General features: G+C 33.8%; 8 protein-coding genes and 1 pseudogene across 9 annotated transcripts; 8 read left to right on the top strand and 1 right to left on the bottom strand.

Annotated features, from left to right (window-relative positions):
- Positions 1-2768: 2768 nt before the first annotated feature.
- LOC111832211 lies at positions 2769-4161 on the bottom strand. Of its 2 annotated transcripts, none has more exons than XM_023788617.1 (6): positions 4055-4161; positions 3802-3965; positions 3559-3711; positions 3277-3466; positions 3105-3174; positions 2769-3021 (listed from the first exon to the last, which is right to left on the bottom strand). In XM_023788617.1, the coding sequence occupies exons 1-6, from the start codon at positions 4068-4070 to the stop codon at positions 2979-2981; spliced, it is 636 nt and encodes a 211-aa protein (XP_023644385.1). In that variant the 5' UTR covers positions 4071-4161; the 3' UTR covers positions 2769-2978. The 2 variants fall into 2 exon arrangements, with proteins under 2 accessions (XP_023644385.1, XP_023644386.1); XM_023788618.1 differs by having other exon boundaries at positions 2769-2996; positions 4055-4160.
- An 835-nt stretch (positions 4162-4996) lies between these two features.
- LOC111831897 (transcription elongation factor SPT6-like) lies at positions 4997-6834 on the top strand. Its single transcript, XM_023787450.1, has 2 exons — positions 4997-5083; positions 5174-6834. The coding sequence occupies exons 1-2, from the start codon at positions 5065-5067 to the stop codon at positions 6832-6834; spliced, it is 1680 nt and encodes a 559-aa protein (XP_023643218.1). The 5' UTR covers positions 4997-5064.
- A 1582-nt stretch (positions 6835-8416) lies between these two features.
- LOC17895070 lies at positions 8417-9581 on the top strand. The gene is given in 7 exon segments (XM_023787451.1): positions 8417-8438; positions 8507-8637; positions 8795-8947; positions 9057-9083; positions 9086-9248; positions 9374-9459; positions 9528-9581. Coding segments are annotated over 7 exon segments (636 nt in total).
- Positions 9582-10659: 1078 nt separating this feature from the next.
- On the top strand, positions 10660-11713 carry LOC111831898. Its single transcript, XM_023787452.1, has 5 exons — positions 10660-10684; positions 10775-10932; positions 11096-11248; positions 11361-11550; positions 11667-11713. Exons 1-5 carry the CDS (start codon positions 10660-10662, stop codon positions 11711-11713), a joined length of 573 nt encoding a protein of 190 aa, XP_023643220.1.
- A 1249-nt stretch (positions 11714-12962) lies between these two features.
- Positions 12963-14101, top strand: LOC111831899. The gene is made up of 6 exons (XM_023787454.1): positions 12963-12981; positions 13073-13230; positions 13332-13484; positions 13567-13759; positions 13917-13971; positions 14062-14101. The coding sequence occupies exons 1-6, from the start codon at positions 12963-12965 to the stop codon at positions 14099-14101; spliced, it is 618 nt and encodes a 205-aa protein (XP_023643222.1).
- An 841-nt stretch (positions 14102-14942) lies between these two features.
- LOC17896205 lies at positions 14943-16690 on the top strand. Its single transcript, XM_006302920.2, has 5 exons — positions 14943-15032; positions 15111-15271; positions 15355-15507; positions 16069-16267; positions 16417-16690. Exons 1-5 carry the CDS (start codon positions 15014-15016, stop codon positions 16449-16451), a joined length of 567 nt encoding a protein of 188 aa, XP_006302982.2. The 5' UTR covers positions 14943-15013; the 3' UTR covers positions 16452-16690.
- A 3018-nt stretch (positions 16691-19708) lies between these two features.
- LOC111831900 lies at positions 19709-21338 on the top strand (annotated as a pseudogene).
- Positions 21339-22223: 885 nt separating this feature from the next.
- On the top strand, positions 22224-22683 carry LOC111831901. The gene is made up of 2 exons (XM_023787456.1): positions 22224-22385; positions 22474-22683. The coding sequence occupies exons 1-2, from the start codon at positions 22224-22226 to the stop codon at positions 22681-22683; spliced, it is 372 nt and encodes a 123-aa protein (XP_023643224.1).
- Positions 22684-23475: 792 nt separating this feature from the next.
- On the top strand, positions 23476-24860 carry LOC111832017. Its single transcript, XM_023788095.1, has 6 exons — positions 23476-23559; positions 23646-23803; positions 23903-24058; positions 24146-24335; positions 24421-24509; positions 24598-24860. The coding sequence occupies exons 1-6, from the start codon at positions 23544-23546 to the stop codon at positions 24607-24609; spliced, it is 621 nt and encodes a 206-aa protein (XP_023643863.1). The 5' UTR covers positions 23476-23543; the 3' UTR covers positions 24610-24860.
- The last annotated feature ends 998 nt before the right edge of the window (positions 24861-25858 follow it).

Genomic DNA, 25858 nt, shown 5'->3' on the forward strand with positions numbered 1-25858 from the left:
CTCTCCCAAATCTTCTTGTCTTTTCCACTTTTTTTCTTTGGTTTTTTAGTAGATTCATTCAAAGTTGGTTCATTTTCTTTAGTTTTTTTTTACAAAGTTTTGATTTTTCTACTTTATTACTACCTAGATTTGAAACATATGACTTTATTGTTTTCTCATTTTTAAGATTTGATGGTATTCAAATTGATAGAACTACTCTCTTGTTTTTTTGGGTTTTTCCATCAAAGTTTTCATTTTTCCATGAAAGTGTCCTCCTTTCTAATTACTAGCTAGATTTGAAAGAGATAATCCTTATGTTTTGTCATTTTTATACTTGATGTTGTTCAAATGGGTAGAACTAGTGTTGAGTGTGATGTGGTGGGTTATCCCAGTTTTTTGAAAAAAAATCTTGAGTCTCTTTTTAGAAGGTTTGTTCTGTATTTTTTCAATAAAGCTTGAAAGTTGATTACAAAGTTTCAGTTTTTTTTATGAAAGGTGATTCTTTTCTTACTGATTTGATGAAGCAAATGGTTAGTGAAAGTTTTAGTATATGTTATTAGTACAAAACCCTATGCCAAACTGGTTATCAGTTTAGTTTCTACACCGTACGTAGTTAATTAATTGTGCTCATTTAGACTATAGTAGTATTTTATACATTTATTTATAGTATTGTGTGCCCATTTAGATTGCTGATTGCTAAATGTATTTATGGTGCCGTTTAATAGTTAATTAATTTTGACTGCTAATCTTAGGGCTGTAGCATTTAAACGTTCAACAAATATATATGGTGCAGTTAAATAGTTAATAACATGTTTTCGTTGTCTAATATATATTAACAGGATCGGATGGCAGATGATGCTGATGATGGAGTATATTCTTACGGTGCTGGTAGTGGTGGAGGCAGTAAGAAGAAATCAAAAAAGCCAGCAAAACCTCCACAAATTATTAGAGTAATTTGAAACATGATCATTATTCATTTGCTGATAAAAATTAAATTAATTAATTGTTTATATCTGTTATTAATGGCTATCTTGATTGACGCTACACAGTTGACGGAGTCAGACGAGAAGTATCCTACGGTTAAGCATTCTTTTGTTTACTGTTATTATTTTTTTTTGTTAAAAAGCTAAAACTTTACTCTATTATTTAAACACACATATAAATATTTATCATGTGTTATAATTATATATGTAGGACTTGCCGCCAAATACCAAAAACATTGATCTGGATTGGTGTAACGAGGTGGGCGTTGTAAGAGAGGTGGTCGACCAAGGAAACCGACGTAAGTTAAAAACATATATAATTCTCTAACTAAATATTTTTTTCGTACATATATATATATGCATGGTTTCTTTGTTATGCAGTAACTTTTGTGTATTATTAACTTAAAATATAAATATGTATCGAATGTTGAAGGTGTTTGTTGGACGATCCCACCAACAAGAAGTATGTCTTCAAGGCTTGTAATCGACAAGAGATTTCTACCTCCGATGTGTTTATCAGCGCTCCACTTACTTGTCGGTCTCATCGACAAAGTAGACGCTACAGGTGGACTCAGTAACTTGGAACATTTGCGAAAGTTTCTGGTGGATCATGGTACTGTTTTAGAAGAAGACTGTGACTGTCCTCAATTAGCTTTGGATATCATGAAAAAAAGTGGCTCACAATCTGGTCCCGTTTTGTGTACTCAGAAAGCCAAGGTATAGTAATTCTCTCAACTTTGTCTTTCTCTTTTCTTGTTAGGTACTGTAATTTGGTAACTAATTAATTAGAATTTGCTTAATTTGCAGCATAATAGAATATTCAAAGTCGAAGATTTGATCATTCTGGACAAAGTAGATGAAAGAGAACTTATAAAATTGGTCAACAAGGGCACTGTGGCTGTTTCTATAGATTATTACGATGAGCTCGTGCACTTCCGAGGGGTTAGTTAGCACAATCTTTTATCTCTTAATATATATATTCTAAAAGCTTGAAGTATATGAAAACCTATATATGGCAAAATATAGACAAAGGTTTTTCAATATGCATATGTCCCTTTAGTTTCATACAGTTTTTATGGACGGTACATTGTTTGTTTAACAGGATGGTATCTATGAAGGACCTGAAAAAGGTAGCCGCTTTCTTGACAGGCATATTTTGTCAGTGACCGGCTACGGAACAAAAATGCCCGAAGGGATTCATTTCTGGAGAGTGCAAAATTCAGCAGGTCTTAAATGGGGGCAGAAAGGGTTCGGAAAAATCATTAGGCAAATCAGTCGTCCTACTGGAACACCATCTCTCTTTACCTGCATTTTGCACCCTGTGGTAATATGGAATTAATTCTATACACCTGACATCATTAAGGCATATATCACATACTCTTAACAAAAAATCTCATTTTTCTTATAGCTTTTGGATCACTACCAAGGTGAAAGGGAAGACGCCTGAGAATGTGATCCAGGGAAAGACGCCTCAGAAAGTGGTTCTAAGATGCTGGAGGGAGCACATCTCTTTTTCTCTTGCTTAATATCTTTTTGTTTTGTTTTAAACTGTTTCAGTTATTGTTTCGGTTTAGACAGACATTGTTAAATGTTTTGATTGTTGTTTCTGTTTCAGACAATTGTTTGTTATTACCTAGTCTAAATCAAGTCATTTTTAGAACAGCGTCCTAAGATTGTTTAAAAGTTTAGTTTTCAAATGTCATAATGTTGTCTTAATTAATAGTTTGGCTTAGCCTTTCGTTGGTTGGCTGTTGTAATACTGTTGGGTTAGATGATAGTAGACAGTAGACCACGACACAAGCTCAAAGAAAGTAGCACAACAACTTATTATACATTAAGCTTAAATTAGTAGACAACGACACAAGCTCAAAGAGAGTAGCAGAAACATTTAAGTTTAAATTTGTAGCAGCAATACAACAACGACTACCATCAAGTCACATTTAGGACGCAAATAGATATATAATAACAATAGAGCATCTCTCGGTTCTCACTCCTTTGTGCCATATAAAAAAGCTCCTAGAATCCTACTCCACTCTGCAAATTAAGAGAACGCAAATCACTGTAAAACAATAAACCATCCATTCAAGGAATCTTGCCATCAAAGTAAAGAAAAACACCCTTGCAGTTTGATCTTTTGATTACCTTTGTTTCTTCACATTTTTCAGGACAACATCTTTCCCGACAACATCTTTCTTGATACCAATGCATTCCACTATATATAAGAAACCCGAATAAATACTATATAACATCTTTCTTGATACCAATGCATTTCATGGTGAAAGCAAAAAATCGAAGATCAAACAAGATTCGGTACCTCCTTGATTGGGTTTAGGCCTGCAGAAGATGTACTCGGTCACGATGTTTCTAGCGTGGCGAACCCTTGCTTGGAAGAGCTTGATCATGTTATCATAAGGATCCACAACTTCGAATGTTATGAGAAACATTAGCGCACAACAACAGTGAAAGTTGGCTTTCACAACCTTGACAAACTCAAATTCTGTGCCCTGTTTTAATAAACAAGTAAGAAAGCACATCCTATATAATATCAAACACACTGCAAATTTGAAAGCACAAGATAGCATAGCTTAGTTCTCACATATTCATTATTGTAATCATCAAGGGAACTCCGAGAGAGCCTCTCAAGCAAATCCCTAGTGGTTTCTGGCTTTTCAACGAATTCATGTGAGTCGAGAAGAGCAAGGTGGTAGTTGAAGACACAGCGGAAGTGTGTGAAGTCAATATCAAACCCCTGTGGTTGTTTCACATAACAATCAGTTTCACAGATTCATAGAGTTAGCTCAATATATCATAACATAAGGGGGAAAAAAGAATATAATACATCGCTGGCTCTGATTTGTTCGTCGAGTAAGGCAAGTTCTTCCTCTGGTGAGTACTTGGGAGGAGTATCGTTCTCCTCGGTCCAGTCACTGTACGCAGGTTTCTGATAGTCAGGATCCTCAGGTTTACATAGCAAATACCCTGGTTCCAGCCACGAAGTCCACCCTAATACATTGTAATCGATCAGAGTTGATCATGCCAGAGCAAATTATAAACCTTTAAACTCTATTAAAACGAAAAACACAAAATCGTACCTTCAAATTCACCCATCGCTTATTGTTGTTGATCAAGAACCCTAATTTTTTTACTTCTTCTCAATTTCTGTTTTCGCTTTTGGGAAAGTGACCTTTTAGATTTGCTTTCTTCTGTAATATCCCCAGTTATTTTACCCAATGTTCCTTTTGTTTTTTTATCTTTCTATTTTCGCCCCATACTTTTAGTTTTGTCCAACTACATCTACCAATCCACCGATCAAAAAGCTCTTTTTATGAAATTATTAGAATTCAATTCCCATAAAATAATGATATATTCTACAACGATTTGAAATTTTGTTTTTTTGTTTTCTGTGTTAAAATTTGAAATTGGTTATTAATTTATAATATCAATTTATATTAATGTAGCATGTCAAAATTCAAGGGTTATAAACTTACATCACCAAATGCTAATAACATAAGATGACACAAGAAAATTGTTTATTTTATCAGAAATGACTTCTAATAATTTGCCTAGAATTGTAAAATTATTAATTTTATAAAAATATATTATTTTAGACTATTGAATTAGGAATTTTATATAGTTAAGTATATATATGTACATGTGTGTGTGTTGACATATTTATTTAAATATATGTAATACACTTTTTCATAGAGTTAAGTTTTACTACTTTTTAATTAAGGAGTATATACCTAATATTTTATAGAGGTTCTACAACTCGATGTTTATCATGAAATATATAGTAAAACAACAAAATTAATAGGTACACTTCGTTAGCTAAAAAAGAGATCATAAAATAGATATTTTCTTAAAGAATAAGAAATGTTTTATGTTTATTATTGCAATTACAATTAGTAGCAAATACTTTTTTTATTCTTCTTAATGCTTTCGTGAACCCTAAAGTACGAACGCCTAACGCCTTATTTGTTTCTCACTTTTCTCTTCGCCAAATTCAGAATCAAATTGTTTACTATTCTTACGATCACAGAGTTATTAGGGTTTGATCTCTCTACCTTCATCGATTTGGTATAGCTAATCTCTTAGCCTAATCATGAAAAGTAACAACGAAGGTACGTTAACAAGCTCTGTTTTTAAAACCCTAAAATCCTCTGTTATTTCTTATTTTGTTTTCTGAAGATTCGACTTTGTTTTTGTTACAGAGCCACCGATCCGTGACGATCAAGTCGAGAACCGTGGAAAAGACGATGAAGAGGAAGATGATGAAGATGATCAGTATGAGTATGGAGATGGGTTTCTAGTGGATAGTTCTGAAGAAGAAGAAGAAGAAGAAGAAGAACAGAGGCCATGTCGTGAGAAAAAGAGTGGAGATAGAAGGAAGAAAGATGATGACTTTAGTCTTCACGAAGATGATTATCTTCTTCTAGAAGACAACAACGTCAATTTCGAAAGAAAGAAGTATAAACGTTTGAAGAAATCTTCAGAGGAAGAAGAGGATAACACCAATAATGATGATGATAATGATGATTTGAGTCACTTCATTGTAGATGAAGATGATGGTCATGGTGCTCATGGAGTGAGGAAGATAAAGAAATCTAAGCAAGGAACTGATTCAAATGATGATGATGATGATTTGAGTCACTTCATTGTAGATGAAGATGATCATGGAGTGAGGAAGACAAAGAAATTTAAGCAAGGAACTAGTTCGAACGCTTTACGATACGCTAATGATCTGTTTGGTGATCCTGAAGAACTGTTGAAGCTTAGGAGAAAGGACTTGGCGTATAGCCAAAAGATCGAAAGAAAGCTAGAAGATGAGTTTGAACCAATGGTTATCTCTGAGAAGTATATGACAGAGAGAGATGATGAAATTAGGAAGCTTGATGTTCCCGAGAGGATGCAGATATCTGAAGAAGCCTTTGGAATCGCTCCCATGGATGAAAGTAGCATTGAAGAAGAGAGCAATTGGATTTATGCTCGATTGGTTCAAGAACAAGGTCCATGTTGTTTGGTTAACAAAGATGACATTGTGAGATTTTTGGAGCTGTATCATGTGCAGAAGCTAGAGATACCGTTTATAGCAATGTACCGAAAGGAGCAGTGTCCGAGTTTATTGGAGAGTTCTGATGATGGTGGTGATTTCAATCTTGACAAGAAGCTTGAGACCAAGTGGCATAACGTCTTGTGGATGATTCAAGATTTGGATAGAAAGTGGCTTCTTCTACGGAAACGAAAAACCTCTTTGTTTGGTTACTATACAAAACGTTTTGAAGAAGAAGAAACCTTCAGGTCTGATCTGAATAAAAGTCTTTTTGAGTCAGTTATCAAGTCTCTTAAAGAGGCTGAAACAGAGAGAGAAGTGGATGATGTAGACTCAAAGTTCAACTTGCATTTCCCTCACGGTGAGATCGATGAAGGACAGTACAAGAGGCCGAATAGGACATCGCAATATAGCATCTGCAGCAAATTTGGTATCCGGGAATTTGCAAACAATTTTGGTTATAGCGGTGAGCAGTTAGGACTGGTGTTGTCTCTTGAGAAAGTTCTTGTTGATGAGATTGAAGATGCAAAGGAAACACCAGAGGAGATGGCATTGAATTATGTATGTGCAATGTTTGAGGATCCTCAAGCTGTTCTTAAAGGCGCTCGACATGTGGCTGCGGTTGAGATAAGCTGCGAGCCGTTAATCAAGAAGTATATTCGCGGGATTTACATGGAGAATGCAGTAGTCTCAACAAGTCCAACACCAGATGGGAATGTGGTTATAGATTCTTTCCATCCGTTTTCTTCGGTTAAGTGGTTACGGGAAAAGCCTTTGAGAAAGTTTGAAGGTGCACTTAGTAGCTACACTTATTCAAATTAAAGTCTTAACTTCTTTTGAGTGATCCATCTAGGTAATGTACATGGCTTGTGCAACACAAATTATAATTTATGTATTATTTAACATTTAGGTACCTCATGTAATATTTTAACTCTAAAATCTTTTCTCCTTGACAATAAAACATATAAATGAACCTTTTTGCTTCTTTTTTTTGGGGTTAAATGATTTTCTTATTGACTTACAACTTGATATAAATGGAGTTAAGAGAAAAAACCATGACGGATATCTTAAGGACTTTGAGCCATTGAAAAATATATATTTTAGAGGAGGGAAGGATTCAAGAAGAAGATTGCAAATGTACTATACATATGGACAACTGTAAAGAAAGTAGTAGCTCGTGCACGAAGTCAAAATCAAAAAACAAGAAAAAGAGTTCCAAGGTGGAAAAAAAGCCAAAGCCGAATGTTTTGGAAAAATGAAGGTAATTAATTACAGATAAAAGTTTAGTTTTTATTTTATATAATTTTTGTTAATATTTAGTTTAAAAAAAATTCAGGATAAAAAAGTATTCAAAATCAGAAATTTGCATAAATGGCGTAGATGAATGTAAGTTGATAGAGTTGCTACAAAAGTCCAATTGCCGTGAATATAACAAAATACCAAATGACTCTAAGCACCTATATAAAGGGGTGAGTACTAATAAAAAAAGGTAATATAATAAAATATAGAAATATACCTCTGTCTTTTAATTTACTATACTAATGATCATTTCTTATTATAAGATCCTGTGCATTGGATAGAACCATTTTTCGTTTCTCATATATAATATTTTATTGTTTATAATTTTAATTTAATTATTTATTTATATTTTAAATGAAAAAATAAAATTTAAACCAATCACACATTAACATGTAAAAGCGAGACTATAAAAGATCATATGATTACGTTTAAAAACGCACAACCATTTTACGTTAAAATCACGTATTTACGTTTAAAAATTTAGATTTATTTTGTCATGTTTTAGAATAAATCTATTGCTTGTTGTTTGCGGCTAACTCTTTCTCCCCCATGGGAATGTAACCTCAGTTTTATGAAATTCAGTTTGTAAAAAAAAAAAGATCTGATCCTCTTAACCAGTTATGACACAACCCCCTCTATACATATGCTTTAAAGTTAAACAGACCAGCTTTCTTGATTTTATTGAATTTCTCAAGATTTACAACACAAAACAAATGTTGAGAGTATCCTTATGAGTACAGTAGTTTTTAACGGGAGTTTTTAGATAACTCGATTACTTTCGAATTAATCATAACTCTGCTTTTGGATAATTTTTTTTTTGGGATTTATATAATTAAAAAAAGAACCGATCAAATTCAAAACCTCTTCTCTATTGAACCATTAATCGAGGAAGACTAATAAACCTCGACGCCAAGTCCACCGGTACTGGATTCTAAAAACTGAAAACAATCAAAAGGCCTAATAAACAAACAAAAGGCTTACAGTATTATTATTATTATTGTGGTTAGTTTTGTTAATCGGAGAGTGTTCCAGAAGAAAGAGGGGAAAATCTGGAAATTAGGGTTCTTCAACACAAAAGGCAAAAACTCTGATCCGTGAGGAGCAAATGGGGCAGATCGAAAAAGACGGTAAGAATCCAAATTTTGTTGTTTGGATAAAAGCTTTAAGCGTTTTGTGTATATGACTCTGATAAAAGCGTTTTGGGTAGCTCAGCTAGGACTTGTGTCTCTGTGTTATGAGTTTGGTTCTTTTCCTAAGAATCTGATTCCTCCTTGTATTCATTCGATGGGACGAGAAGAAAGAGCCCCAGTACACGACCCAGCAAGAGTACGTTATGATGAGAAGACAAGTCAGGAAGAGCCAGGTTCTTCTTCTTCTTCTTCTTCTTCTCTTTCAATTCAATCACTTTATTTTTTTGAGTTTTTTTCCCATATGTTGTTGTAACTTAGGGATTCGATTGATTCTCTGTGTTGTTGTAACTTAGGGATTCGACATTGATTTCACACAGTTCCGCTCTGTTTTCAATTACCGGCCTGTTAATTTAGACTGTAACGAGTATGCTATGGAACCAGAAACCACCAGAGAGTTACTCAAGAGGCTTTCTAAAAACTCCCTAAAGAAGTACAACAATGAATGGGTCTGCTTCCAACTTCTCTTTGCCCTTTCTATATTCATAGATACAAGTTTGATCCCTCTGCTAACCAATTTTGGTTTTTGGCTTTGTTACTTTTTTTTTATTGACACAGTTTACAAAATATGAGTTTCTCAAGGTTTTGTCAAAGCCAATTATTACATGTGTTCTGGTGTAATGTTTTTCATCACCTTTGAGGTTAGAGATCCTTACGACAACCTGCCCAAGCTCTTCCAAACTAGGGTCCGCGATTATTTTGGGGTTAAGGAATTCCACATATTATGCAGACCAAAACCCAATCAAGCAGGTATTACAATCTCTCTTCTTTCCCAATGGCTTAAGTAATCATTTAGGCCAGTGGTTTTTGCATGATCCTATATTATGTTTCATTAGACTCTTTTGTTAAAGTAATATTTGATTCCTTTTTTTCAGTCAAATGCGTTGGAACTGTCAAGTCCCCAAAAAGGTACCTAGACCAGTTGATGCATCTCTTCCCTTACTCTTCTTGTTCGAATCATGTATATTTGGTTCTTTACTCTCGATTCTCTTTTAATCTGTTTTCTTCTCTGTTTCATGATTGTTGTAGATTGGCATAGGATGCTTATGCGGTATCCATTGGCTATGTGGTGAGCACAAGTAGTGTTTGGAGTGTTAGCTATTATGGCAGAATTGTTCTTAATATAATATAACATGATGTAGTAATGTTGACTGAACTTTCTAGCCAGCTTCGTGTAATGGGCATGCTTCTTGTAAACTCTCTTTGTAGACATTTCTTATTATCCGTATGCAACCTTGTATGTTGTATCAGATTTCACGTAAGGACCAATTAAAAAAACCCCGAGTTAAATAGTCAGTATCCATTGAGTTTATTCATAACTTTGTAGGATCGGGCTATAGAGCTAATTAAGGGACCAATAGTTGGCTTAAGCAATATGGTTAAGTATTTTCACCTATACTAGAGTACATATGGTGACATAAGATATGCCGAAATTAGCTACACATGGCCCTATATATGTTTTTTTTAGCCAAGTCTGAAGAATTTGCCTCAAAGTTGCGTATTAGAATATGACACAACGGCCAAATTATAGAGTTATGAGTTTGGCATCCGATCCAAATAACATAATCGATTATGCGAAATTAGCGTCAAAATTGTGGAATATAGACTTAGCACAAACATTAAGGAATGGAGGAGGTTTAACCCCCAAAGTTGTGAAAGGTGAGGTTTGGTGCTAAAATTTCATAAACGCATATCCACACCAAACTTGCAAAATCAAGTTTTGGCGTTAAAACGGTATAATAGCATATTAGCTCTAAAGTTGCGGAACCAAGATTTCGAGTTTGGTAGATGAGTATATCATGTCTTGGGATACTCTTCTTTGTCATGCTGAATCAGTGAATCTTGCTTATAATCACACTTTTAACCGTACGATTGGTTAGAGCATGTGTCCATGTTGTGTATATAGCTTACTTGGTCAGCTCTCTTTTCTTTTATACGGTTTTGAATGATAATGATTTCGTTGAGGAGCCAGAAACCAACGTAAGATTTAATGACATACTTTAGGTTTTTATATATTTAACTTCTTAGGGGGAATAAATATATAGAGTGAACTATGAGTTGAAATACAAAGATCAAAAAAATTATAGGAGCTTACTTGTAATAATGGGAAATAGTTATATTTCAACTTTTCTTCAACGCCACTTTTGATACGTGAGAAGCGATGCGTGATCGTGAACAGTTTGAAGGTACGAATCTAACTTGGTTTTCTCTAAATTAAACTTTAGGATTTTTCTGTACCGGTTTGCTCAAAACTATCTTGTGATTCTGAATATAAGGTTGGACTAGGTGGCTCGAAGATGCATTTTTGCTATATACACCTGATGACCCTGAATGGTTGAGACCTTACTATATCACCCGAACTGAGGAAGAGGAGCCTCGGCTCACACCAGACCAAGAAACTGATCTGATGAACGAACAAATCGAAGCTAGCGAGGTTTTTTTCTCCTCTTTTTTTCTTTTTGGTCATAACTTAAGGTTTTGGTTTTACGTTATTAATACAACTTTCAAAATTGTCAAAAGGTTTTGGTTTTACGTTATTAATACAACTTTCAAAATTGTCAAAAGGTTTTGAGAGTTGATTGTTTGTGAATCTTTAGGGGTTTGATATTGATTTTACGAAGTTCCGCTGCCTTTTCAACTACCATCCTGTTGATTTTGATGATGATGAATTCGTTGAGGAGCCAGAAACCAATTTGGATTTACTCAAGAGGCTGTCTCAGAAGTCCATTGATAACTACAATCAAGAACATGTCAGAACTGAGCACTAGTCTCATTATTTGATGCTTCTGATTTTGTGTTTGTGGTGTCCATCTTTACAATCAATTACAGTATCTATCTATCTTTTTTTTCTTTTTCAAACAGGATACCGAATATGAATTTACCAAGGTTCTCTATTCCAATTTTCACATGTCTGCTGGAGTAATGTTTCTCATTACATTCCAAGTGAAGGATCTTGCTGATAACCTGACAAGAGAGTTCCAAGCTAGGATTCACTACTCTTTCGTCGACGAGAGCAACTTTGTCTTCTGCCGGCCGAAACCTGATCAAGAAGGTACTCTTTCTGGAATGAATCATAAAGGGTCATAGCAAAATCATTTGAAATAATTCTGCCTGGTCTATAGATTTACCTCTTTTTTACGCTTCCTTTTTATCTTTTTGTTTTGGCAGATTCGACCAATGAAGATGGCGTTGGAGTTGCTGAGAAGGAAGGCTAAGAACTAAGGTACACACACAAATTATCAAAATAAGGATGCATCGTCTCCTTCAAGTTTAATGTGAGAATCTTTAGGATTTTCCTTTGATATTCACAGATTGGAATAGGAGCCTTATACACGAGTGTTCCTTGGACTGTGTCCATCTATTTATGGCGAACTTACTAACTCTAAACTTACAATAGCAGATATAGCATGTCACCTTTTAGTGTTAAATTGAACTAGGACGTTTTAAACTCTGGTTGTACCTTAGACCACACTCAATCTCTCATATTATTTGAAAATATATTTTTCTGATGGATGTCTTATAAACATTTACGAACATTTTGCTTGGAACATTCATAATCATATAAGATTTGAAATCTCTACAATTCCAAAAAGATAAAAAAAAAATAAGTATAAGAATTATAAGAAATGTTGCACAAGATCAACAATAAATTATATAAGATAATTTGCATCAACATCATAAAAGACATTTAGATGGATTTAGCTTGTTATGAGCTTCCATCTTTATCTCTTGAGACTTAAAGTATGTTGGATTGTTTTGATAGTGGAACGAATTGGAAACTATCAAGAAATATGTCGACAAAGATGTCAGAAGACAAAAAGGTGACACAGTATCTATCTAGCTACAAGGGTTTTTACTTTGATGTTAGATTCTTGTATGTATGGTTGAGTTCTTACATTGATTTTGTTATCTTCAAAAATTGGCGTAAGAGCTTTTAAGATGCCACAAGATGTGAGAACTAAGAGATGCTTCTTTGTTTTTCTCTCAACTAGTTGATGTGACATGAATTGTGACTTCAATATTAGACTACACAACCGAGTCTTCTTCAGTGCAAACGGTCTATAATCATATTGATCGCTGCATAGCTATCAAAGACATCATTCTTGCCCAAATCGCAAAGCATACATAAATGTGACTTCAATAATCAAATTTCTCTTTTCCTCTGATTCATTAGGCCTTTTTCTTTTCAAAGTCACTTTTGTCTTTTCTATACTTTTTTTTTATATAGGCAACCAAATTCTATCTCTCTTTTTTTTCTATCTTCTGAGGGGGGTTATAAATGCTATAGCTTGAACTATGAGGAAAAATACAAATTGTAAGAAAATAATATGGACTGCAATGTAATTAAAATAATTTTATAGAAAAGAGTTAGAAAATAATAAAGAGCGATGGGTAATATCCTAATCTCTTCTTCAACTTCAACATCAATCATTTTTAACTACATAATTTCATTCGTGAGGAGCGATGGGTGAAATATTTGAAGGTACTAATTCAACTTGGTTTCTCTAAATTTAGTGTTTATGAATATTACTTCTGTAGCAATTGATCAAACTTATTCCGATCAATTATACAAGGTTGGACTTGGTGGGTCGAAGATGCATTCTTGCTTCATACACCTGATGAGCCTGACTGGTTGAGACCTAAATATCACACACGAACCGAGAAAGATGAGCCTCAGTACACAGTAGATGAAGAAATTGCCATGATGAACGAACAAATCGAAGCTAGCGAGGTTTTATATTTTATTTTTCTGTTTTTCATCTTAGGGGTTTGTTACAAAATATAGTCAAAAAAAAAAAAAAACCTTGAGAGTTTATTGTATGTGAATTTTAGGGGTTCGATATCGATTTTTCGAAGTTCCGCTGCCTTTTCAACTACCATCCTGTTGATTTCAATGATAAGGGATTCGTTGAGGAGCCCGAAACCAATGCGGATTTATTCAAGAGGGTGTCTCAGAAATCTCTTGATAATTACAATAAGGAAAACGTAAGAGAACTAGTCTACTTCTTCTGCTTTTGTGTTTTTTATCCACATTCTGACGAGTGGTTATATTAATGTCTTAAACCAGAACACAGAATATGAATTTGACAAGCTTGTTAAAGCCAATTTTCACATGTCTGCTGGGGTAATGCTACTCATTACGTTTCAAGTGAAGGATCCTTCTGATAGCAGCCTGCTAAAAGAGTTCCAAGCTAGGGTACACTACTCTTTTGTTGATGAAAGCGATTATGTCTTTTGTAGGCCGAAACCTGAACAAGAAGGTACTCTTTCGTGTCCATATATTGGGGAGCTTTTGTAATGGATGATATAGAGGGTGGTAACTAAAGCATATGAAATTATTCTTTGTGGAGTGTATAACATTTTCCTTCTATTATTTTTCCTGGTTGTTTCTTATGGTATTCTTGACTGTTTTGGCAGATTCGACCAACGAAGATGGAGTTGAAGTTGCCGAGAAAGATGACAAGAAACCAGGGTATGTATAATATGTATCTGGCCGAACTTGAATGCGTCGTTTCCTTAATGTTTGTTTTGAAAATTTGAGATTTACCTTTGATATTGGCAGACTGGAACAGGAGCCTTTATGCACGACTAGTGTGTTCTAATCCTTCGACGTGCTCTCATCTAGATTTGTGGCAAACACAAACAAGCTCTAAATTGTGATTTCTATAACTGTAGCAAAACTAGCATGTCCCCTTAATTGATTGTGTGTTTTAGTGTTCAGTTGATTTAGCTAAGAAGCCTTTAATGGCTTTAAACTTTGGTTGCTCTAGAAAGCTCATAATAGTTGAGGAAATTGTAAAAAAAGATTTATAGACATTTTGCCTGACAATGTAATAAGATAAGATTCTTATAAAACTTGACAATGTTGAGGAACAAAGAAAAATTACTTCAACTTCATAAAACTTGACATTTTTCTTTTTGATGGAAGCTTTAAAATAACGAAAACTAATTGTATAAACATAACAATAATTATAGATTTTGAGTGGTTTTTAGATTATAAATTTTGAATTTTAGTTTTTAGATTTTAATTGGATCATAAACTTTTATTTGGGAACAAGATTCACATCACATGCAGTATTGTCATTTTTATTTTTTTTGGTAAAAAATATGCATTATTGTTGATTGTCTTTGAAGCCTTAAGTTATAGGTGTAGCTTATATGTATTGTACTAGCCACAGCTTTGAATTATGCACAATTGTATCTAGTGTTTTTTTTTTTTGTGACTTCAAGATATGATAATGTACATCTATAATCTATTTATGATGACTCACGAAAGATTTTGTGGTTGTCGTCTGGCCGGTGCTGCTGGCGGAGAAAATTAGGGAAAAATTTTGGCGTCGTCTTGGTTGAAACTTTTTAAAGTTAAATTTTCCTTTTCTTTTGTTATTAAAATATCTAAATTCACTGAACGCTAAATAATATATTTTCACAAAATCAAAATTATTTTTCTTTTTTAAAGCTACGAAAACTCTTTAAAAACCCTACACCCCTAAGATTGGGATCCGAGAGGAGAGATGGCTGATGATTTTCCAGGTACGAATCCGAGTGTAGATTTAAGGATATAAGGACGGATCAAATCCCCTAATAATTTCGATTTTCTGGTGGCCTCAGATTGGACTACGGAGGACGTAACTCCATATATAAAGTACGAGGCTGGATCTGTGCCTGATTATGCGTTTGTTCCGTGTATCAGACGCGGTGAGGATGAAGGGCCTCATCTCACTCCTGACGAAGAGTTGCGCCTCATGACAAAACAAGTCAAGGAGACACATGTCTGTCTTGACAATTCTTAAATCATGTTTTAGTCCATTCTTTGGTAATCTAGTGTTTATTCTAATTGGGTGTGTTTGTGTAGGGTTTCGACATGGATTTTAAGCAGTTCCGCTGCATTTTTAACTACCTACCCCTTGATTTCAATGATGACGATTTCGTCGTGGAACCAGAAACCCCCAGAGAGTTAATGGACAGGCTGTCTCGTGGATCCCTTGTCGGATACAATGAAAGACAGGTCAGTCAAAACTATATAGAGTCTTAGGGGGTGTTATTGGTTTGTGAGTTATATGGAGTTTTAATGACTTTAGATGTTAGGTAGAATCTCTTGTTATTCAATCAAGATTTTACAAAACTCTTTTAAAGTTTGGTGTTATTAGTTATTGATTTGTAAAGAGTCATTCAAAATCTTCATAAATATGGGGTTATTGGATACAGAGTTTTACAAAGTCATTAAAAGTTCTGTGTTATTCAATTAAAACAAAAGAATCTATGATTGTTAATGAATTGAAATTTTATGTTATTGGTTTATGATTTTAAACACTCTTCTTTACAAAATAAAGTCATGAAAAGTATCTTATAAATACAAAGATTGTTTGACAGACTTTACAAGACTTTAAAAAAACTAATCAACAAGATTATATAAAACTCTCAAACAATCCTTTAAAATCATCCGATCTATGATTTTAGCAGAGTCATCTAAATTCTTTATAAGTTAGAATCCAATAACACCCCCTTATATGTTTAGTCTTTTAAGGTCTCATTGTGTTTTGCACTTATTTGTCTTAAATATATACAGAATACAAGATATGAATTAGTTAAAGTTATCAAAGCCAATCTTTACACCACTGCTACTACGGCCGTTATGTATTTCATTACCTTTGAAGGTAAGGATCCTTCTTCCTCTGATCAGCCAAGAGAGTTCCGAGCTAAAGTTTGCTATTTTTATCATGAACCGCCCAAGTACATCTCCTGCGATCTGGTACCTGAGGAAAAAGGTACTCTTGTCTTTCCCCTCAAGTAATTTAGCTTTTCGATCAATACTAGGTTTGTTGCACATGCACAATTGATTTGTATTCTTGATTATGATTTGTGTGATCAACTTGAAACTGATTGTAATTAATATTTGTTTGGATTGTTTTGGCAGTTCACTCCATTGAAACTACGGAGAAAGGAGACTAAGCTCCACCTTATGATAGAACAGTGATATATATCTACAAGGGTCATTATTACCTTGATGTTAGATTCTTGTATGGTTGCTTTTTTTACAATGATATATTGTCCTCTCTTCACATATTGGAGTAGGAGCGCTTTTATATGCCGTACAATGTGTGAGAATCACTATATGTTGGGTTGTTTTTTCTATGATCTATTTGAGTTGCCCAAATGACACTCTACTTCAAAACATAATGTATTGTTTACTTTTATATGGGTCGTACGTAGATTATTATAATGAGTATGAACATTATGAATAATATAACATATTTTTGTTTTAGTGTAAATAATTTGTGGTGGAAAAAGAAAAAAAAACAATCAGGAGGTCCGCGTACAAAATTACAACCATTTTTATAAGCATAAAAGAAAAACAAGAATTTTTATAAGCATAAAGGAAAAAACTTATTAGTCGAAATAACACTACAAATTTTTCTAAAAATATATATATATATATATATAGTCAAGCAGACAAAAAGTTACAGGACGTGATCATATAATATTATTATTATTATTATTTTTTTTTTTTTTTTTTTTTTTTTTTGATCATATAATATTATAGACGTTACCTTGTTACGTTTGTGGGTGCACAAGATTGGAGCCTTTGATTTACCTTTACTATCCTCTTTCATTTAAGCCAAAGGGTCGGTGCACTTGCAATCCTGCTCCAAATAGCTCCATTTTCCTTCATAAAGGTTTTCAAATGCCTCAAATCCTTAAGTCCTCCCAAATTTATGTATCTTGTCGAACATATCAACAAAAAGATGAAAGGCCGATAAACACTTGAGAGAGTCAACTTTCTTTTTAATAAGAAGATGAGATAAGTTTTGTGTTGATGCCACCGTCCAACAAATCCCTTCACACAATTGAAAAGATTATCAATATAGACACAATTTATATGTGCACATTTCATTCACATACATAAGTATTGAGACAAATTTGTATAATAATGAGTCATGAAACAGCCATACAACAAATAGTCCGGCCATGTAAATATTTTTCATCAATAAACTAATATATATATATATATATATATATATATATATATATACATTGAATTTGAGAAGATTTTTTAATAGATACTATCACATAACCTAAACCTAAAGCCAAGCCGAATAATAAAACTAATTCTGATAGTAATATTTAAACTCTATAAACATATACAGTCTAACTAAATCACATACGCATAAATAACTCACCTTTTCATTCTCATTATGTACTCATCTTGTATGCTCAAAATGGTATCGTTGTAAAAAGGGACGAAGAAGATGAATATAAAATATATTTTAACGGGGAAAAAAATCACTTACGCATAAATAACTCACCACGTTATCGTTTTAAGACGATGAAACTTAAGTTACCAAAATAGTATGGTCGTAATTTTATTTTATTTTTGACAGCAGTATGGTCGTAATTACATTTTTCAATATTCAAGGAAAACTAAAACTCTAATAATAACGGTTAACCTACAAAACCCATGAATACATTTTTTTCTGGACAATTATTATGTTTTCTTGGGACCAATACGAGGTTGATATAGTGGTCGTAAACTCGTCATATAACGTCCAAAAAGAATGTTTGGCAAAAAAAGAAAAGTACCCACAAGATCGCTTGATAAAAAATAATATTCCAAGTCTTTTATAGTTTTATCTATTTATCCAAATAATTAAGCGAACTTGCCACTGCTGTATCTCCCATGATTCCACATTTCCACATAAGAAACATTACGACTCATACTATTACTTGATAAAGCTAATTAGCTTAATGTTTGATTAAAGAAGTATAATAAACGTTAATAATAATCTTAACATATTGTGCCCATAAAAACAGACGTAAATTTTATTTATCTCTTAGAAGTTAAAAACATATCATCAGTAGCTTTAACTTATTTTACTTTCTAATGAAATTGCATTGTTCTATTATTTTGATGTTAATTGTTATTTTTTCAAAGCTTTATTAAAACCAATGGTTAACCAAAAGACAAAAACTTCCAAAAAGATACTCCATTTGTTTTTCCGATTGGTTGAGAAAACCCATCACATCACACTCATATGTGTCAACATTTATTTTTAACAACTCCCACATCTTCAACATATGAAGACAAATATTCTAATGTATTCTACTATTCTTTTATTCTCATTTTTTTGTCGTTTTATTTGTTGTTTCTTTGTATTTTAGTGTTTATTGTTTAATATTATTTTTGTCAACTCATATTGGTCTCAAAGTCTCAGACATACTCTAATACAGTCTTTAAAAAGCATATATAAGAACGACTACACCATTACGGTACGTACTGACATAGTAGTAGATGAGACTAGGAGTAAAAATAGATACACTATTTTATCAAACTAAAACCCTAAGGATAATGGATTACCTGTAATTATATATAGATCCCACTTAACATTTTACCTAGCCATATAAATCCCTTAAACCACTATACCTTTATAAAGTCAACTGATGATGTAATGTAATAGGTTACTATCGACCATTTATTTTCTTATACAAACTCCAAATATTTTATAGATATTAAAACAAAGTAAAATTATCTTATATTCTCAAGTAACTCATAAGCAACATATGAAAATAAAAAATACACAAAATAGTATATATTATATTATATATAAATATTTTTAAAGAAAAATAAAATAATAAAAATTTTCACATAGCATATCAATTTCTCAAATTTTAAAATGCACATCACATCTATAATAAATATCATATTTCCTATGGTGATGAGCATCTATATATATTTTATTAATTTTTCTATTACTAAATTATTTTATTTTATTTTTGTTGCATAATTATTTAAAATATGTTAAATGTTAAATATATATATATATTAAAAATTAGATATCTATAAATATATACATATCTTACGAAAAATAAAAATAAAAGAAAGAAAATATTAAGAAAAAATATGCTAAAAGAACCTCCTGTCCATTACCAAAAAAAAAAAATATGCTGAAAGAAAGGAAATATTAAGCAAAATATGCTAAAAGAAAGGAGATAGTAAGCAAAAAATATGCAAAAATATATTTGTAAAATCCGTTTTTAAAATGTTGACTTAGGAAGTTATTACTCTTGTAAAGCAAAATAATTTAAAAACATATTTGTAAAGTCCATAAGGATACTAAAATTCCAAATCTTTTTCTTCTTTTTAAGAACACCAGACTCAAATGATAATATATATTTGCTTGAATTAATACTTTTGTTCGCATAATGTTACCATGTGTCGTGATGAATACGGTCTCATAGTTGCACTAGTTGTATAAAAGTATTTTTTGGAATAAATTTTACATTTTATTCACAAACAAAAAAATGTCTCGATGTTTAGTTCAACTACCATCTCGTTGATCCGGATGATGGCGACTTCCTTGACGATCAACAAGAAACCAACGGGGAGTAAATGAAGAGGCTCTCTCAGGAACCCCTTAAGCGCTACAACGACGAATGTGTCAAGAGTTTAGAACTATCATTTCATTTATGTTTTTTTTTTCTTTTGTAAACAACAACTCAACTCAACTGAATTTGTTTTTTTTGATATAAATGTGATAAATGTGAATATCATTAATATATGAAGGTTTAGGAATTACAGAGGTAACGCCTAAATGATGCAGCCTTGCCAAAAAAAGATAAAAAACAAGGTTACAAGCTAGTGTTGGTGTCAACTGAAAATGTATAGAGAAACACACAGACAGTTACGCTTGGAACGCGCCAAGCAAACGCTTTTTCCTTCGATCTTTATTAACAAAATTTATCTTTTCCTAGGATACAATTTTGTCTCGGCTCTTACTCAATCTATTCCTCCCAATAGAATTGAACCCGACTAAAGAACGAGCACTAAACCTATCTCTCCTACACCCGTGTAGTCCCAACAGAAAAACAACACTCACCTTCTCAGCTTTTTGTTTTGCTAGCTTCGAAGTTTACAATCACGTACAAAGAGTCTAAAGTGTTCAAAGTGGCTCGTGGCCAAACCCTAGACTATTTATACTCACTACTCGAAACCCTAACCCTAGGATCTTCGAGGATCTCACGGAAACGGAATATACTTGCTTGTCAAGCTTATCCTTTCCTTATTTGATGTGAAGAATATTCACCATATCTTCACACGCAATTCGTCTCTATCTTTGCTGCCAAGCAAGAAATCTTCCTTAGCACGTCACTCCATCCACTTAAGCTTTGCCACGTCATCTCACGACTCCATGTCAGCAACTTCAAGTGTCTGATGTGATCCCAGGCGTCTGATGTGATCTCAGGCGTCTGAACAGATGCAGCTTCCTGATCTTCACAGCAAGATGTTCTGGAACTGCATCTTCATCAACAACACACAAAAAGATTATCTGATCCAAAGGATCATCAAATTTCTGAACTGCTTTCTAGATCTTCTAGCGGTGATAGTGTTTCTGATCTCCCTATCAATATCTTTGAAGATAGTAGGAGGGGGGAGCAAGACATCATTATGGACAGCGTTGTAACTCAACTGAATTGTTGAAACCAGTTAACTACTAGAGTACGAAATTGGAATTTCTAATTTTCACGTATCTTGTGGATATATGTTTCTAATCACGTTTGAAGTGTTTGATCCGTCTGATAACAACAACGAAAAAACCTTCCAAGCTAGGATTCGTTACACTTCACACACAGCCTGACTCAATTCGTCTTTTGTAGGCCTAAACCCGATCATATCACAAGGTACAAGAGTTATTGTTTCCACATATTTTGACTATGGATAAGTGATTCATTGTCTATAGTATAGTAGCCTCTTTCTCGTGTTTAAAGATGTGTATAGAGCTTGTGAAGTTGTGTATATTTATTTTTTACATTTTTTTGGATTGTTTTGGCAGTGGGCTCTGATGAAACTTCAGAGGAAGATGTTTCTTCCCAAATATTTCTGCTGCTGATGTGATGTCGTCGCCTTATGATGATGAGTACTAGCTGTGGCGATGCAATCTACAACAATAATGAGATCGATACTTTTGATTTCAAATGGCTCGTGTATGAAAATTACATGTTATTCTTCTTTTCTTAAACCCTGTTTTGTTTTGTGTTCAACCCATCATTGTTCGGTTTTTAATTACTTTTGCTCTGTCCGGATCCTCTACTGTTGTTTTTAACTTTTTATAATATGATTTAACTGAAGAAAATCACCAAAAAAATCTTTAAAAAAAGAAAGAAAGAAAGATCTTAGAACAGAGCTTTCGATTGGGTAGTAGTTGTCGATAACTAAAAGTATAAGGCCAAAAGACAAAAATAATAAAAAAAAACTTATAGGGACTTGAGTGAAATATATGGGATATTTTAATAAGAGAGTTCCAGAAGACAGGGGACGAAGCACTTTCTCCAAAACGAAAAGGAGGAAAAAAAAAAAAGTTAGGGTTCTTAATCTCACTCAACGATGTGTGAATTTGGTAGCGGTACGATTCGAATTTCCTCTATTTCAAGTTTAAAGGTTTATAATTTACTCTTGCCCATATTGATTCCAATTACATTGTCGTTTCAGGCTGGGTTAAGTTGCTCGAACCTGCGTTTTTGCTGTGGAAACCTACGGACTATGACTATGAGAGACCTCCATACATGACTCGGACTGAGAAGGATAAGCCTGAGCTCACACCGGAACAAGAACTTGAAATCATGACTAAAGAAGTCATTGCAAGCGATGTATGGTTTTGTTTTGTTTTTTTGGTTTATTTTGATATATCAATCAACTTTACTATACAAGTCTGTGAAACATATGCATGCATGCAGGGTTTTGATATTGATTTCAGTCCCTTCCGGTGCGTTTTCAACTACCATCCTGCGATTCTCCATTCATATGAATTCAGTGACGATGAGACAGAAACATGTGAGGATTTGCTCAAGAGACTTGCTCAGGGATCCCTTGATGAACACAATGACAAAAATGTGAGAGAACTTAGTCTTTTTGCCTTTGCCGTTTCAAATTCAGTTGGCTTTATTTATGAACTGTTGTTTTGTCTTATCAAAAAAACAGGGCACAAGATTTGAGTTTGTCAAAATCGTTAAAGCCAATTATCACTTTGCTGCTGCGATTATGTATCTCATAACATTTCAAGTTAAGGATCCTTATGATGACAAGATTAAACTCTTCCAAGCAAGGGTACTTCACGCTGACGGTATCAGGACTGAGTATGTCTTCTGCAGGCCTAAACCCAATCAAGAAGGTATACAACTTTCCTCTTAATTTCACCATATATATATGTTAGAATTGATTTAGCAGGTGAGAGCTTCCTTCTTTATTTCTCAAGATTTATAGTATTTTTGGATTGTTTTTGATAGTGGAATGCATTGGCACTATAAAGGATGTCCATAAAGATATCAAGTAACAAAGGTATCTACAAGGGTCATTAGTTTAATGATATATTCTTTGTATCGCTGATTTTTTTACATTGATGATATTGTGGTCTCACTCTTCACATATTGGAGTAGGAGCTTTTATATGCCACAATTAAGGTGTGAGAACCAAGAGATGCTCCGTACGTTGTAAGCTGTAAACTTAGTGGGACTTAAGTGTAGGTGAATACAAAATATGGGGAACGGATAGAATTAAAATCGAAACACAAGGTCTCAAGCTTTGGTTGCTCTCAAACTATTTAGAAAAAAAATAAAAAAGCTCTTATGAATTCTGAAAATAAAAAGACTTTGACTGAAGGATTTGTAATTATATTAGATTTTTTTAATCACTAAAATTCCAAAACAATAACAAAAAGGTTGCAAGAAACTATTTTTGTCAAGGAAGAAAGAGAGAATATACTTTCAACTTCATAAAATCATAACTTCAAAATTCAAACATTTTTGTCGTATTAACTAACGTTTGAACAGAGCTTTCAATTGGGTGGGTAGTAATTGAACGAAAACATAAAGCATGGGGTCAAAAGACAAAAGATAAATAAAAAACAGGGATGTAATAATATAAATATGGAATATTTCCTTATTACAATAAGAGAGTTCCATAACAAAGGGAACTTAACTGAAAACATCACTTTCCCCAAAGCGAAACAAAATTATAAGAAAAAAAAAAAGAGTTAGGGTTCTTCATCGACGATGGGTGAATTTGAAGGTAAGATTCGAATTTCGTTTTACCTTAAAAAGTTGATATATTTGTTCTCGCCGGCCCTAATTGATTTCGGTAACAATGTCTCTCAGGGTGGACATCGTGGCTGGAACCAGCGTATTTGCTGTGGAAACCTGGGGGTCGTGGCTACGAGAGACCTTCATACATGACTCGGACTGAGGAAGACGAGCCTAAGCTCACACCAGAGCAAGAACTTGAAATAATGACCAAAGAAGTCAATGACAGCGATGTATGTCCCCTTAAAATCTATCTCTTTGGTCTGTCTATTTATAAGATATTTAAATTAAGACAACAAAATCAACTTTACATGAATTTGGTTTGGTTGCAGGGGTTTGATATAGATTTCAGTTCCTTCCTTTGCGTTTTCAACTACCATCCTGCGATTTTCGATTCAGATCTATTCGCTGACGAAGAGTCAGCTACTACTGAGGATTTCCTCAACAGGCTAGCTCATGAAGCCCTTGATGGCCATAATGCCAAACATGTAAGAGAACTAGAGTCTTTGAATGTTTTATTTTGCTTTCAAAATTCCAATAATATGTGTTTATGTTTTCTTTGTTTTTGAAAGCAGGGCACAGAATATGAGTTTGTCAAAGTTGTTAAAGCTAATTATCACTTTGCTTGTGCGATTATGTTTCTCATAACGTTTCAAGTGAAGGATCCTTACGATGACAAGATTAAACTCTTCCAGACAAGAGTTCGCCAGGGTAGACATATCACCACTGACTTTGTCTTCTGCAGGCCCAAACCCAATCAAGGAGGTATATTAATAAAGTGTCTTTCTTTTAACTTGGCTGTTTATTTGGCTGTTTCTTGAGATTTATAGTATTTGGTTTGTTCTGATAGTGGAATACTTTGGGATCAAGAAAGATTCCAAGAGAGATATTGAGGAACTTGTCAACAAAGATGTTCAGAAAGATGTCAAGAAACCAAAAGTAAGTGAGGAAATGCATGGGTCTTTTACTTTACTGTTTTAGATTCTTGTATGGTTGATTCTCTGTGTTGCTTCTCTTCTCTTTACAGATTGGAGTATGAGCTTTCGGGCGCCACTACGAGTTAGAATCCAGAGATGCTCCATTCTTCTTATATCTATTTGTGAACTAGAGATCACTCTTAATTAATTACTTATGGGAGTTCTTGTGTTAGCTGCGAAATGGAATTTAGTTGTATTGTTTACTTTTATATGTACCGTAGATTATTATATGAGTATCAACATTATCTTTTGAAATGACTCTCCTCTCTCCATCACAGCGAGAGAATTTGAACTGAAAGCAGAGATTTTCATTCATCTTCTTCCACAAATTCTCTGTTTTTTTTTCCTCGCTACCTCAAATTCGCAGTTGCTTAGTTGATTGTACTGCGATACAGTTCCATTTCCACTCAGGCTCACTTGCGGTTGATCTTATGGATCGAGTTGCTTCCCAACTGACGTTGATTCTGGTTGGTGCTTCAGTTCAATCGACATGATCTACTTGACCTAATGCAGACACAATCAGGATCATACTTGGATCTCTGTCCTGAGCATTAGAGAGTTATTCCGATTTACTTTCATAGCGCAGGTGCACTAATCTGGTATGTTTGTGGCTTCTCCACTCTCTCCCTACGATTGTTAGGTTCTGGAACAATCTCTATTGTTTATGGTGGTACCTTGTGGCACATTTTGGGAAGTAGAAATGTTTCTAGACAGCGGGAGATATGGTCAACGGGATTTTTTGGGGCATTTTTGACTCAGTTTAATGCTCCACAAACTGTTACTTCTTTGTTGCGTGTTTATTTGCTCTCCTTCATGCACATCAATCATGGATTTAAGGACTTCTAGAGTTGATAACGAAAATGGAAGTAACAACTGAGATTTTTTTTCTTCTTTTTTTTGGCTTGATAGTGTCATGCTATGTTTGATTCTCACATTCAACCATCTACAAGAAGAATGGACAAGCTGTGTTACTCACCAATTGATGTCTATCAATTCTGCTTTGGTTTGTGATATCGCTGTCATGGCTGCTTTTCTGTGAAAGAATTGCTTCACCAAGCCTTGTTCCAAGGCAGAGGAGTTTTGTTTTACATTTGGCCAGGGAGTATTGCGGTTTACATGTGGAGCTGATTCCCGCATGTTGTAGTTGTTGCTTTGTGATCCTACCTGAGTTATGTGGGCTCCTTTGCTCATGTTCTTATGCTTGCGTTCCAGGCAGCTAAGTTTTTTTTTGAGAACTTATTTTCTGTTCCTCTTCTGCAATTACAAGATCATGTTGAAGGAAGACTATATGCAGCTCTGTCCAAGGTTTCA

This window comes from Capsella rubella, unplaced genomic scaffold (assembly GCF_000375325.1).
Source record: "Capsella rubella cultivar Monte Gargano unplaced genomic scaffold, Caprub1_0 scaffold_2, whole genome shotgun sequence".
Lineage (NCBI taxonomy): Eukaryota > Viridiplantae > Streptophyta > Magnoliopsida > Brassicales > Brassicaceae > Capsella > Capsella rubella.